Source organism: Aureobasidium subglaciale, assembly GCF_000721755.1.
Source record: "Aureobasidium subglaciale EXF-2481 unplaced genomic scaffold scaffold_10, whole genome shotgun sequence".
Classification (NCBI taxonomy): domain Eukaryota; kingdom Fungi; phylum Ascomycota; class Dothideomycetes; order Dothideales; family Saccotheciaceae; genus Aureobasidium; species Aureobasidium subglaciale.
Window position 1 is genome coordinate 488232 of NW_013566985.1, and position 12920 is coordinate 501151.

The 12920-nt window shown below is 50.6% G+C and overlaps 6 protein-coding genes across 6 annotated transcripts; 2 read left to right on the forward strand and 4 right to left on the reverse strand.

Annotated features, from left to right (window-relative positions):
- Positions 1-35: 35 nt before the first annotated feature.
- On the reverse strand, positions 36-1694 carry AUEXF2481DRAFT_29501 (uncharacterized protein; the record flags this gene model as incomplete). Its single annotated transcript, XM_013488348.1, has 1 exon — positions 36-1694. One exon carries the CDS (start codon positions 1692-1694, stop codon positions 36-38), a length of 1659 nt encoding a protein of 552 aa, XP_013343802.1.
- Positions 1695-1838: 144 nt separating this feature from the next.
- AUEXF2481DRAFT_218278 (uncharacterized protein) lies at positions 1839-2870 on the reverse strand. The gene has a single exon (XM_013488550.1). The coding sequence runs from the start codon at positions 2671-2673 to the stop codon at positions 1984-1986; it is 690 nt and encodes a 229-aa protein (XP_013344004.1). The 5' UTR covers positions 2674-2870; the 3' UTR covers positions 1839-1983.
- On the forward strand, positions 2852-3475 carry AUEXF2481DRAFT_5030 (uncharacterized protein; the record flags this gene model as incomplete). The annotated part of the gene is made up of 2 exons (XM_013488288.1): positions 2852-2909; positions 2964-3475. 2 exons carry the CDS (start codon positions 2852-2854, stop codon positions 3473-3475), a joined length of 570 nt encoding a protein of 189 aa, XP_013343742.1.
- Positions 3476-5032: 1557 nt separating this feature from the next.
- Positions 5033-7422, reverse strand: AUEXF2481DRAFT_39976 (uncharacterized protein). Its single transcript, XM_013488415.1, has one exon. It carries the CDS (start codon positions 6947-6949, stop codon positions 5114-5116), a length of 1836 nt encoding a protein of 611 aa, XP_013343869.1. The 5' UTR covers positions 6950-7422; the 3' UTR covers positions 5033-5113.
- A 1094-nt stretch (positions 7423-8516) lies between these two features.
- AUEXF2481DRAFT_97722 (uncharacterized protein) lies at positions 8517-9819 on the reverse strand. Its single transcript, XM_013488551.1, has 4 exons — positions 9371-9819; positions 9151-9305; positions 8871-9102; positions 8517-8820 (listed from the first exon to the last, which is right to left on the reverse strand). Exons 1-4 carry the CDS (start codon positions 9786-9788, stop codon positions 8525-8527), a joined length of 1101 nt encoding a protein of 366 aa, XP_013344005.1. The 5' UTR covers positions 9789-9819; the 3' UTR covers positions 8517-8524.
- A 495-nt stretch (positions 9820-10314) lies between these two features.
- On the forward strand, positions 10315-12247 carry AUEXF2481DRAFT_5033 (uncharacterized protein; the record flags this gene model as incomplete). The annotated part of the gene is made up of 2 exons (XM_013488289.1): positions 10315-11900; positions 11962-12247. The coding sequence occupies 2 exons, from the start codon at positions 10315-10317 to the stop codon at positions 12245-12247; spliced, it is 1872 nt and encodes a 623-aa protein (XP_013343743.1).
- Positions 12248-12920: the final 673 nt, after the last annotated feature.

Below are 12920 nucleotides of genomic sequence, written 5' to 3' on the forward strand. Positions count from 1 at the left end.
TGGAGTACCTCTGATCTATCCTTCTACTATACATCTTATTCCTTTCCGAAATCACACTCTGCAAGTGTCAAAGTAGTAACACAAGATCCTCGTCCACCACTGCTTTTCTTTCTCTTAACCTCTCCACCACGACCCTCCATAAAGTCCGATTGTGCAACACCTTTGCCTTTGTTATCGAGTGCCCAATCCCAAGCTTGCGCGTACATCCCAACTGCAAAGGAATGGACATTGTGTCTATGGGCGGGATGTTGATCTTGCTGCCACTTATGCATAGGATTGAAACGTTGCTTATCTTCTCCTCGTTGTGCGTGAAGGTAGCGCGAAGGTTCCATGGGATGGGAAGCTCGAGTTGCGAGTTCGGCAGAGCGACGGTAGTGATCTTCCAAGCCGCGGTCTAACCAGTCTGAAGGGCCTGCTTGTCCTGGTGCGGGAATCTGTACACCAGGTGGAAGATATGTCGGGCGAGACTCTTTGAGGAGCTCGTCGACAGTGGATGTAGATGCTTCAGATATCTTGCCACAGACGCTTTGTGCTTGGGCATTTAGTACGTGGGCGGTCTGCATGGGCGTATCTGGTCCTTCGGCACTAGGCCAGCCGAAGCTCGGGATCTGAGCTGTATGTGTCTCTTGTCTTCGACGTGCTGGGCGTGCTGAGCGAGTTGTTGGGGATGGAGGCGCTGAGCCAGAGGTTGATGAGTCGGACGAAGAACACTGACCAGAGTTGTGACGACTTCTGATCCAGTCTATGGGGTGAAGTAGTATAGACGAGTTTCTATGTGGTCGCTTGTCGGATGTGAGCTCTCTAGTAACTGCTTCAAGGTCTATAGTGGCTTTCGCTTTGGCCACGATAGCATCGTAGAAATGCGAGTCTTTGCGCTTTTCTTCACCATGAGAGTCTGCCCTCGGAAGGGATTTCCCTGGAGAGCCACTACTCTGTGCCCAGGAAGAAGGCATTATCCAAGCGGAACCCGAAGCTCGTGGTGATATCCCGGCACCATCTGAGGGTCGCTTCGTGTACGAAGAATCGTCTTGCGCAGCACCAGACATCATTGGGTACTGGAATTGTGACGCGATATGCATCTCATGCTCATCGGCTGGGGATTGTGGATCCGAGCCTGGCTCAGAAGCGGCCTTGCCTTTACGGGCTTCCTTGCGGTCGACACTACCACGGACACGTCGAACAAGATTGAGTTTATCCCAGTTGACTTGTGGATAAGACCATGCTCGTATACGGCTGGCCGCGGGTGTAGACTCTATTGTCGTGATGGATCCATGTGTGATTGCGCCATGTAAGCCTGTAGGGGCTGTCTTGACCCTCCTCAAGCCGAAGCTCTTCTTCCTTTTCTGTGTCGTTGTTCGGTCATTCTGTTCGACGTCTGTTCTGTGTGTCTCGACTGTGATGACACTATCGCCTACTGTCAAGATCATGGTGTCAGAAGGATATGCGATGTTGGAGATCTCGGTGTGTATATGCGATGGTGCATGATCTGGGTCATGGAGCGTGGTTCCCGAATGTGGTGGAGAGTGTTGATACACCGATCCCTTTGGACTTGAGCGGTGAAATGCTGGTAGTTGTTGCTGTGTCGGCACCGCGTCTGTGACAGTCTCTGGATCACCAGCGCTAGTTGAGGGTGGTGATGAATCGCGGAGAGACAAGGCTCGCGACCATTGTCTTTTGAAAGAGGAGAGAGCCATGATTTGAGTAGAATGGAAGGTGTGGATTCAGAAGTCGCATGTCGCAATGACGATGGTTAACAAAGTAGATCCAGACCGAGAGCCAAGAATGTATTGCGAGTCATAAAATTTTGCTCCGATGACTGGAAAAGAAATGACAACTCGGACAAGCTCCCCCAGAAGAAGACAGCTTCAATTGAGTTCAGATGAGTTTGTTATAGCTAGTATGCTTCAGCCGGCCCGAAGCATAACCAGGCACGTTGCTTCATACCCCGTGGGGACGAGCGTTGATAGACGGCTCATGAGCTGCTCAAGTGATCGTCTCAACTTGAATGTCTTTGATGTCGAGCGAACTAGCGAGTTGTCGAACAAAAGCATTGGCGACATGTTCGACGATCTGACCATGAACGCCTTCATTCTCAAAACTTGTGGTTCGCTTGCCCTCAAGGCCGCAAGCAACAATGCGATTGAACCATGAAAGATCGGTATTGATGTTCAGGCCGACGCCATGACTGGTGATGTTCCTTCTCAAGTGGACACCCAAAGCGGATATCTTGTCGTCTGGGGTGGTCCAAACTCCGGGGTGTTCTGTAGTCATGGCTTTGATAGCGTATTGTGCGCATATCTTGATCAGAGTCTTCTCCAAAAGGCACACGTAGTTTCTTGGCGATATGTTGTGTTTCTTCAGATCAATGATAGGATATGCGACCAGCTGGCCAGGACCGTGGAAAGTAGTTTGGCCGCCACGGAGAGCTTCATGGAACTCAGCCCTACCATTGTCCTTCAGAAAGTCTTGTTGTTCCTGGGAGACGGTACCGACCTCGCGACGGCCACATGTGTAGACAGGAGAGAATTGAGTTGTAATGATGGTCGGGATTGGAGCAGGCGTTGTTGCAGGGGAGGCTTTGTGAGCCAGAAACTTTGTCACCAGTTCCTGCTGAAGCTTGGCGGCTTTGGAATATGGCACAATGCCTTTGAGTACCAGATGGCGTAGAGACATTTGTGTTGAACGGGCTGTCGGTGACTGATGTGGAAGATGACAATCGATGGCGAAGGCTTCATGAGTGGCTGCTTGACTCGTGGCTGAGAAGAAGTGGCTGAGGCTGGAAAGGTGGAGAGCTTTTTTGAGACGAAGCTTCAACCTTGATGTTTACTTGCAACTTGATTATACTGACATCATGGCACAAGACCAGAGTGCCTCCAAGAGGCCGCGCAAGATGTCACGCCTACCTAGAGGTGATACTCCAAAGACTGTTCCTCTCTTTCACTTCTGACTGACTCTCCCTCTAGTATACAAAGTAGAAAAGCGTCCACTGCTACGCGCACCAATCGCATCACAATACGCCAGCGCCGATGTTCCCAAGATTGTCTATATTTCCACAAAAACACCCTTCATGTCAGCTGTAAAGCGCGTGCAAAAGCTGCTCGCTCAGGCGGAAAAGCGTTTGGCCCAATCCGCCGCTGATCAAGTCTCCAAACGTCCCAAGTACTCCCACATCAACGACGAAATCAGCGACATCGAGCGTATCGCTGCCACCATGGCTGCACAGAAACACGAACAAGACGAGATCGTGCTCAAGGGTACCGGAAAAGCAATCGCAAAAGCTTTGAGTCTGGCACTATGGTTTCAGCAGAGGAGTGAATACAATGTTCGTATCGAGACTGGCACGGTGGGAGCCATTGACGACATCGTCCCTCCAGAAGACGAGGATGAGGCTATGAAAGATGGTGAAGAGGACATTCCGGAGTCCAGGATCCGCTACGCCAGCACCGTCCAGATCTTTGTCTCGGCAGCCACATGAAGTCGGCTGTGAGACCACCACCACAACCGACTTCAGCTCGACGTCTTCGTCTGACCAGAAAACACCTAGACCTACAAACTGATTGCTATGTCTCGGTCCAAATCGACATCATCGACAACGGACCAACGGACCTCTCGCTGCAGATGCTTTAATATCCTTCTATACATATCGTACAGCGGCATCATCGAGGAGGCACCTACGCATGACTTGCCGGAGAGCCAACATCTTCAGGCAGCGTATCAGGCTCGTCGCGTTCTGGCCGCCAGATGCCAGCACGCACGTGTACGGTCTCCACATCATGGCTGTCCTATACGATATCCTGGAAACATCATCCATACAGTCAAACAACGCTGCTAGACGAAGCTTCTGCATCGCCCCCGGAGCCTGAAACACCACAAGGGTAGACTGCTGCAGTGCTAAATCCATTTTTGTCATAGGAAAGAGCTTAAAGGACAAGTCGATCAAGCAGCTTTTCTGCTACCTACCATGGACTCTCCCGGTCCAAGTCACTCTCTGCCAATCAGAATTCTACTTGTACAGCATTCCATCTTCCGTTTCCCAAACTCCCAGTGCACACGCTCTCGATATGAAATTGTTTCTGCATCCAGACAGCTACCGAAAAAGCCACAACATGCATGATGAGATACTCCCCTCGGCGCTCAACATCACAAGCAAGATTCCTAGACCTACCCCTCCCAGATGTCCACAACGCAGTAAACAACCAAAAAACCGACAAGAGGAGAAGTTGGCTGCTTATGCTCCATCGCTGTCCTGTTCCCGCAAGTCATGACGGCTCTGCCACTAACAGAAATGAGTGCAGGTGAAGACGACGAACGAACACAGGCGAAGGCGACGAAACGAGCCGGGTACAGGGGTTTGGAGCGTCTCTGAAGGAGATAGGGGATTGTGTCGTCTGTGTCGATATGCAGGATGGGCTTGAGAATTGTGAGCTATGATGAGGAGATGGGACACTTTCAGAAACAGGTACACGTACCTGACCTTGTTTATGTTCTTGTACCTGGCTGTTCAGAAAGGCTTCATCTCGACGACAACTTCCCTCTGCTAATGTAGCTGTCAAAATGCAGAGTCGTATTCGAAACCAGAATGTGCCTTTCCTGAGAGCCTTGAGATCGTGCTCCCTCCCTGACCATCATTGATCCTCTTAATTACAGTCTGCCTTTCTACGGCTGTTGTCGGCATGCGTGACCTCCTTGTGGATGGCCTTCTAGAAGATCTCTCAATATTGAGTGGAATCATTTTCTACCACAGCGGTCGCAGCTGTAACAACTGGTTGCGTGGCCCAATGGCAAGGCGCTTGACTACGAATCAAGAGATTGCAGGTTCGATCCCTGCCGTGATCATTTTGCTACTGGTATGCCTATCCAGTACGCTGGCAAACATAATTTTTGCTACAGATAGGTTTTCCATCTTTCCATGAATTTGAAGCCTTTTTTTTTTCCTTCGCTGCTGAAGCCTGTCGGCAGTACATCGGAAGTTTGGCCATAGGTCACCTATATTCTTATTCATAAGAGAAGCAGATGCAGAGTCGTAGAGGTAGTGAAATCTAGCACAAGAAGCATTCATTGATCGTCGTAGCTATAGTGGCAGTAACACCCTTCCGGAAGCCCGGCGATCCTCTCAGCCACCAGAAGCGAATTTGCTCCTCGCTCTCAACCTCTCTCCAAACTTCCACAGTATAAACGGCGCCGGCAACCCCAAGCCCACAGCAATAAACCCAAGCACCGAATTCCCCCATCCATAACCCAATGCATCATACATGGCCGGAGCAAAAAGCGGGAATCCAAAGCCTGCAAGCGATCTGAGCACTGTTGTGGATGCGACAGCAGATGCCGCATACCTCTGATAACTATCAATAATATACGTCTGACAAGATTGAAAGACCAAAATATTGCCAGCCGAGAAGATAGCAGCACCAATGTTTGGCCCTATCCAGTGGGTCTTGTATTCAGCGGTCCAGCCATAGATGAACAGACCGATGGGAATAAGCACAGAGCCTGGGAACATCAGAGGGACGCGGAATTCAGAGCGACCGATGTTGTTGTTTTGCTTCTTGAGGCGGCGGTAGAAGTAGTCGTTGAAGGGGGCGCCGATTTGGGTGCCGAGGAAGAAGCCTAGGCCTAGGGAGACGTAGTTTAGACCGCCTATACCGGTGGATTCGCCGTAGATGCCTGTCCAGAGGCCAGGGAAGGTTGATAGGACGAGGTACATCAGTCCGTAGACGTATGCAATGTAGATAGCCAGGAATTGGACGATCGGCTGGGTGCCAATCATGACGAATGGCCGAGTAAAGGCAGTCTTCAGATGGACTGATAGCTTGCGATTCGGATCATCAAACTCGGTGAAAAGTCCCGTGTTTCCGGTTTCCTTGATCAAGCGGAGCTTCTTCCGCTTCAAAAGTTCCGGAACGTAAGTTTCTTGCAGGAAGAAAACGCCCGAAAGTTGAATAAAGAAGCAGGCTATACAAGTAGACCAAAACACCCACCGCCACGTAGTGTTCTCTGCTATAAATCCACCTGCTATTGGTCCTACAGCTGGCCCTAGCAGAGGTGCCAAGCTGTATATACTTATGGCCTTTCCTCTCTCCTCAGGTCTCCAGCAGTCGCTTAGCATACCGCCACCAATGGCCAGGGGAGCGCTACCGCCTAGTCCAGCTAAAAAGCGGAAAGCCATCATCTCCCCCTTGTTCTGGGCGAAGCCGCAAGCAAGGTTGAACACGAAGTAGAAGGCATTGGCGAGTTGAAGTACTCTGACACGTCCGTATAGCTCGGACATTGGTCCTAGGAAGAGGGGGCCGATTGCGTATGCCAGAACGAAGATGGACAGCACCAGTTGCTGCTCAGCAGTGCTTGTGATGTTGAAGTCAGAGCTGATGACACCTATTGCTGGAGCGACCATTGATGAAGAGACAGGCGAGATGAAAGTAAAGGACGATACGACCAGGGTCGCGGCCCATTTTCTCCCATTGCTCCAATTCTTTGGATTTTCCGGGTCGTCAGGACCATCCCATCCTACTAGATTGGGGTCCTTGACTGATTTTGAGGTAGACTTCCTTGAGAGCGCAGGTGGGTCGCCCTTTTCTGACTGGGCTTCAAGGTCGCGTGCTGTTTCTGCACCAAAAGGCTCCATAGGTATTTCATCCGGCTCTTGCTTCTCTTTCTCCAGCTCTGAGCTAGATTGTGGTGATAGACCATCACTACCAGCGTGTTCTGATTCCTGCTCTTCTACTTCTTCATAGTCCGAATCGGCGTGGTGGTGGTAGATACCATGATCATCGATGAAGTTTGCCGAGGTGAGTCGCTGTAGCGGACTGCTGGGTCGACTCGGCCTTGAACCAGACCTCGAGCGTGACTTGGTTGATCTGTTGGATTTATTTGATCGCGTGCGTGATAGAAATTGTCGCGTTGAGCGTCCAGTACGGATGGGCTGCAATGTTGTCGCGTTATCGTCCTCCATGACGACGTGACTGCAGCAGACGGTTTATGAGAAACTGGGCAAGGAAAAATACAGATAGGGAAATTCTCGAATCAAACTGGTGGCAATGCCTCTTGTACTTATTAGATTAGCAATTCGGAGAGGGGTTTGATCTAACGCCCTAAAGTCCGATGGTTATGAAAAGGACAGCGGCAGCGTTCTTGCCGGATTGAAGATGTTTGTTGTATTCCTTCAACAAAGTCCAGTACTAGGGAAGTCGGCACGTCACAACTCGGAAGTCGCGTGCCGAGAGGCGGTGGCTTTGCAAACATTGATTGCTTGTCAGGCATCCTATTCGGTGTAATCGAGCACTTACCGTTGGCATCGTTAGTTTACTGCCGCTTCAGAGGCAGCTTCGAGCTGAAAGGATGAGAAGAAGAGGAATTGGTCCCAAGGAAGGCAGACCGAGAATGGGTGATGGCGTGCCTGTCAGCTAGCTTGGCCTCGTCAGTCTTGGCTTCGAAAATCGACCTTACGCGACAAAAGCAGAAGCCACGAGACGCTCCTTCGTCCATCGAATGTCAAGAATCACGTTTTGTCCCAGCCACCGACCCCTGATGTTGTTGGGAAAGAGCAAAAGAAGAGGTCGTACCCGGGATCGAACTGGGATTACCGGAATCAGAATCCGAGGTGCTAACCATTACACTATACAACCTGTTATGAGCAACTCACAACTCTGGAACAATATAATACTGCGTTCTCACGCCAGCAATGTCGAATCTAGCTCTTTACCTCACATTTTTACTCTCTACCGTGGTTCTAAAGTACTTGAAGAAGCAGTATGAAAACAAAAATAGACCTTAAGTAACCGGCAGGAGGGCACAGCCCATATTTTTCTGTAAGGGTTCGTTGAGCCATCAGATCTGCCATGTGCAACAGCCTGGTGAGAGAGGGTCTCCCGAAGAAGGCATGAGAGAAATTAAAAATAGACCCCAGAGACCCGATCTAGCAAAAGTTCGTCCTTAGACTCTACGAACTCGTCTAAACACTCATCAAGATTATATAGGGGTATAAGCTGAATCATATACAAGTAAAGTTTGGGCAACTACGTCGTCGGATGTGTTTTGGACACTGGTTATTGGTATGACCCTGACGTGAGCGATATCGGCCCAGCATCGTTTCCGCATAGTCACTCCAACGGCTTACCTGGAATTGAGCGGAGGAGACATGCCTTACAAAACAACGACTCAAACATGCCTTGTAGGACAACCTTCTCGCATCTATCGGACAGGGCAAAAAGCAGGCAGAAGCATGCCTAGCTAGAGGCATACAAGCAAAAATGATCACGGCAGGGATCGAACCTGCAATCTCTTGATTCGTAGTCAAGCGCCTTGCCATTGGGCCACGCAACCTATTGATGAATCTGGAATTGTCTTGTCATTTTAACATTCTGCGCGAAAGCGATGATCGGGCCTTTACACAGAAGGGTGTTTTCCCATGTGCCGAGCGTCGAGTAGTCGGGCCGACACGGTGCATCCTCCTGCTGTGAGTACCGATGCATGGTCAGAGCTACCAGGTCGTATGCCTGAGTCTGATTGTGTTGCGATTGTGTTCCATTTAATACCAGATGCTCCTAGTCCGATGATGCGGAATAGCCGGCTCCCCAGCCTTTTCTTTCTCCTTGGCCAGGTCGTACAGGAAGAAGTCGATCAATATGGCATTGACCTTAGCACCAGGATTGTTTCGAACAATTTCCCTACGCAACAATTCAACAGCCCAGATACTGCAACCGCGTAGTTGGACTTCGTAGCTCGAGCCATGGTCAACGGGTCGTTGTGTGCGGATTGTGCTGTCCAAGGGTGGGCTGTATGTCAGGCATCCCAGCGTGTGCAAAATTTGAGGTACACGGTAGTCTTTGCAGAGTCAGTCCATTGATAGTAAGTTAGGAGAGAGACAAATGTACCTGCAAACATAGTGATTGAGTCAATGTCGTGGAACTCGCCGTAGCTTTCTTCATTGAATGCGGCCCAGATGTCGGCGACCAGAATCTGAGGTCGTTTCATGATGCGAACAGCACGCTTCTCATATATCGATTCGTCTTTGAAGCAAGAGAAACGATGAGCCAGAAGGTTAACGAGTTTCCCTGCGCTGTTGTCGGCGGCGGCAACAAGGTTGGCAACGCTGCCATCGAAAGTCTAGACGGGTCAGTGGGGAGACAAAAGCAGGACATGATTATGACTGACATCTTCAAGTACTTGACCGGCATCCCGAAGACAGGTGATTCTCTCTTGCAGCATAGGTATCTCCTCTCCAGTTGATGATCGAAAGACGTACGCGATTCTCTCGTCTGGGCACTCAGACTCATCGGCATAGAAGGAAGGAGTCGTGATAGGGATATCTGCATGTGTGTGAGTGACGAGGAGCAATTGAGAAAGCAATGGATAGAACAGGAGGAAAACATACCCTCATCAAGAGCTCTTTGCAGGCACGCGACGAGACTCCAGTAACCAGTCCATGTTTGGCCACGATACTCGACAGCATATCTCTCACTCTCGGGCTTTTCGCTCCAGAAGCTGAAGTTCAATAGATCCATGACGAAGATGAAGTTCAGAGTAGCTTCATCTTTTGCTTTGGGATGCAGTTCATGCTCAGACCAAGTTTCTGTACTGTAGCAACGCAGTTGCATCTGAGACCAGATCAATTGAGCAGCAGCCCTTGTGCCGCGAGCATCAATGTTAACATCAATGCTGTTATTGTAGATATATTCGGCATGGCGCAAAACCTTTGTGTCGGAAGTGATGTCGTCAGGGTTAGGCTTTGATCCTAGCAGTGATTGTCGGAGAAGTTCGATCAATTCATGATCCACCTCATCGTCGGACATGTTGGTCGGCTGATTGATACAGCAGGAATAGGTAGAGAGTAATGGAGAGGGATGGGCAAGAATAAGAGTGAAGGCAGGGGACGAAGCGTCATGATTGGCTGTCAGAAGAACTTGCTCTTTCCTAATCGGAGCTTCCAACACGTCGCGGTCGGGAATAGTGTTGACTGGTCATATTTTCGTAAACAGCGGCATAATCACCTCTGAGCTTCCGAAAGACATTGTTCACCTCTCTCTTCATCACACCAACACAAATTGGTGTAAGTGAAAGGAGAGGGCGACAATCGGAGGCAGTCGCGTATCCAACCTCGGTCTTTGTGACAAAGTCGGGCGCGTCATCGCAGACACACTTTTGATCTGGGGTCGACAAGTGAAGGGCAGGTAATTAGGTGAAACGAACTTGACCTCGATCAACACGACGTCCTCTCACTCGCATCCCCCGTCAACACGCTCTCTGTCTACTTCCTCACATGCCAGCTTGTCGATAGCAATCTCACCACTCCACATCCACGTCCAACCGCACAGCACCATGCCGCGCGAACGCTTCCTCAAGCAGTCGCTCGGCTCGCAATTCGCCAACATCAAGCAGGCGCGCATCCTCGTCGTCGGCGCCGGTGGCATCGGCTGCGAACTGCTCAAGAACCTTGTCTGCACCGGCTTTGGCGAGATTCACGTGGTTGATCTCGACACAATCGATCTCTCCAACCTCAATCGCCAATTCCTCTTCCGTCACGCCCACATCAAAAAGTCCAAAGCCCTGGTCGCCCGCGAGGCTGCATCAAAGTTCAACCCAAATGTCAAGATCGAGGCACACCACGCGAACATCAAGGATCCACAATTCAATGTTGACTGGTTCCGTGAATTCGTCATCGTCTTCAATGCCCTCGACAACCTCGATGCACGCCGCCACGTCAACCGCATGTGCCTCGCCGCAGACGTCCCTCTGATCGAGAGCGGTACCACTGGCTTCAATGGCCAAGTCCAGCCCATCCGCAAGCGTCTCACCGAATGCTACGACTGCGCGCCGAAAGAGACTCCCAAGTCATTCCCCGTCTGCACCATCCGAAGCACTCCGAGTCAAGCCATCCATTGTATCGTCTGGGCAAAGAGCTATCTGTTCAACGAGTTGTTCGGCATCAGTGAAGATGAAGCAGCAGATCTCGACCATACTTCAGATGAGAACAACAAGGAGGAAATTGCCGAGCTGAAGAAAGAGGCGGCCGCATTGAAAGAGATCCGCGCATCCATGGGCTCAACAGAGTTCCCACAAAAGGTCTTTGACAAGGTCTTCACCCAGGACATCAACAGACTACTCGGAATGGAGGACATGTGGAGGACACGCAAGCCCCCGACCGCTCTCGACTTCGACGCTGTCAACGTCGGAGCTGCCAATGTCGATCGCGAGTCACTGGCAGATGACCAGAAGAACTGGTCCTTGGAGGAGAACTTTGCCGTCTTCTCCGACAGCCTGATCCGCTTGAGCGATCGTCTTGACAAGCTGCGCGCAGACCAAGAGACGGGAAATGCTCCGCCGATACTGACCTTCGACAAGGACGACAGGGACACGCTTGACTTTGTAGCAGCAGCAGCCAATCTCCGCTCAATCACCTTCGGTATCGAGACCAAGTCCGAGTTTGACATCAAACAGATGGCTGGAAACATCATCCCTGCCATTGCCACAACTAACGCTACCACGGCAGCTCTGTGTGTACTACAAGCCTTCAAGATCATGCGTGGTGACTGGGCCAAGGCGAAGATGGTCTTTTTGACAAAATCAACCGAACGTGTCATCAACAAGGAATCGTTGCGCCCACCGAGACCTGACTGCGGTGTTTGCGCCACTGCTTACGCCAGACTGGTCATCAACACCGACAAGACGACGCTCGAATCTTTCGTCAAGGAGGTTCTAGTCAGGAAGCTCGGTTACAGGGAAGATGAGGTTGAGGTCAGCAACAGTGCCGGTGTCTGGTATGACCCTGATATGGCAATGGACGACAACGACAACCTCGAGAAATCGCTGAACGATATCAACATTGTCAACAACTCTACCGTCATCATTCGTGGTGAAGGTGAAGAGGGCGAGCGTGTCAACCTCGAGCTGTCCATCTCCAACATGTATGTCCTCATCCATCTTTCCGCCGCTGGCTTGCCTTGTATGAAACTAACTTCTCATCAGGGACCTTGCTCAATCCGCACCCGCCACCACCGAACCCTTCACTCTCATCCCCGATCTCCAGACCATCCCCAAGAAGACTGCTGCCCCAACAGCTATCACCACCGATGCTGCATCCTCAAATGGCCACAATCTTCCCACTCGCTCTTCTACAAAGCGTACTGCTGCAGATGCTGACCTGGATACTGGAGAAGCAGAGGCCGAGCAAATCGCCAAGCGTGGCAAGGTCGCCGAGGAGAAAAAGAGTACTATCGTCGTTGACGATGACGGCGCCATTATGCTCGACTGATGAGACAACGTCAGCACGTCAACAGGGATAGCACTCACGTGCACACAACCTCATACTACTTGTCATTTGCCTCATAGGACCAACGGCATTTCATCTACGCACAGCACATCCGTCCAACGATAGTGAACAGCGCGCTCTCGTAGTTCGGACTTCCATTTGCTGCAGCCCGGTATCGTCGAGGAGCGATCTGCTGCCGAATCCTGTCTTCCAAACTCTTCTGCCGATGTGGAAACGTTAATACAAGGGATAAACAAAAAGAAGGGGTATATCTGCTTTTGTCCTGCGAGAGGCGTCTTTTGATCTTTGTTCTAGAGGAAGGCTTCACATTATCTTCCTTTATCCATCAGTATACCCCAGCACAATGCGCATTTTCTTCTACGAAGATGTGCTCTTTAGTAGTCAATAGCCTCGATCTATCTGGTAGCAATAGGCTGTTTCGAGCGAGAATCCAGGCACAAACAACATTTCAAATCCAGATTACATCACATCATCGCTCTCACGTCTTCTGCTAAATCAGTTTACAGCTTACCCATCTTTCCTTCTATTGGAGGGACACAGCTGCCGCAGCAATACTACCGAGACAACAAGTCGTGGCGCAAAGCTGTCCCCGTCCGTCAATATAATGCCGGTATGCTGAGCTGGTACAAAACAGTCTCGGTACTTAGAGATAGCA

Bases quoted from the DNA above. Each gene is read 5' to 3' on its own strand.
- AUEXF2481DRAFT_97722 (XM_013488551.1), bottom strand. From the start codon at position 9,788: ATGTCCGACGATGAGGTGGATCATGAATTGATCGAACTTCTCCGACAA. The intron at 9,306-9,370 runs GTATGTTTTCCT...ACACACATGCAG, and splicing joins GCAAAGAGCTCTTGATGAGG to ATATCCCTATCACGACTCCT. The intron at 9,103-9,150 runs GTCAGTCATAAT...TGACCCGTCTAG, and splicing joins CCGGTCAAGTACTTGAAGAT to ACTTTCGATGGCAGCGTTGC.
- AUEXF2481DRAFT_218278 (XM_013488550.1), bottom strand. From the start codon at position 2,673: ATGTCTCTACGCCATCTGGTACTCAAAGGCATTGTGCCATATTCCAAA.
- AUEXF2481DRAFT_39976 (XM_013488415.1), bottom strand. From the start codon at position 6,949: ATGGAGGACGATAACGCGACAACATTGCAGCCCATCCGTACTGGACGC.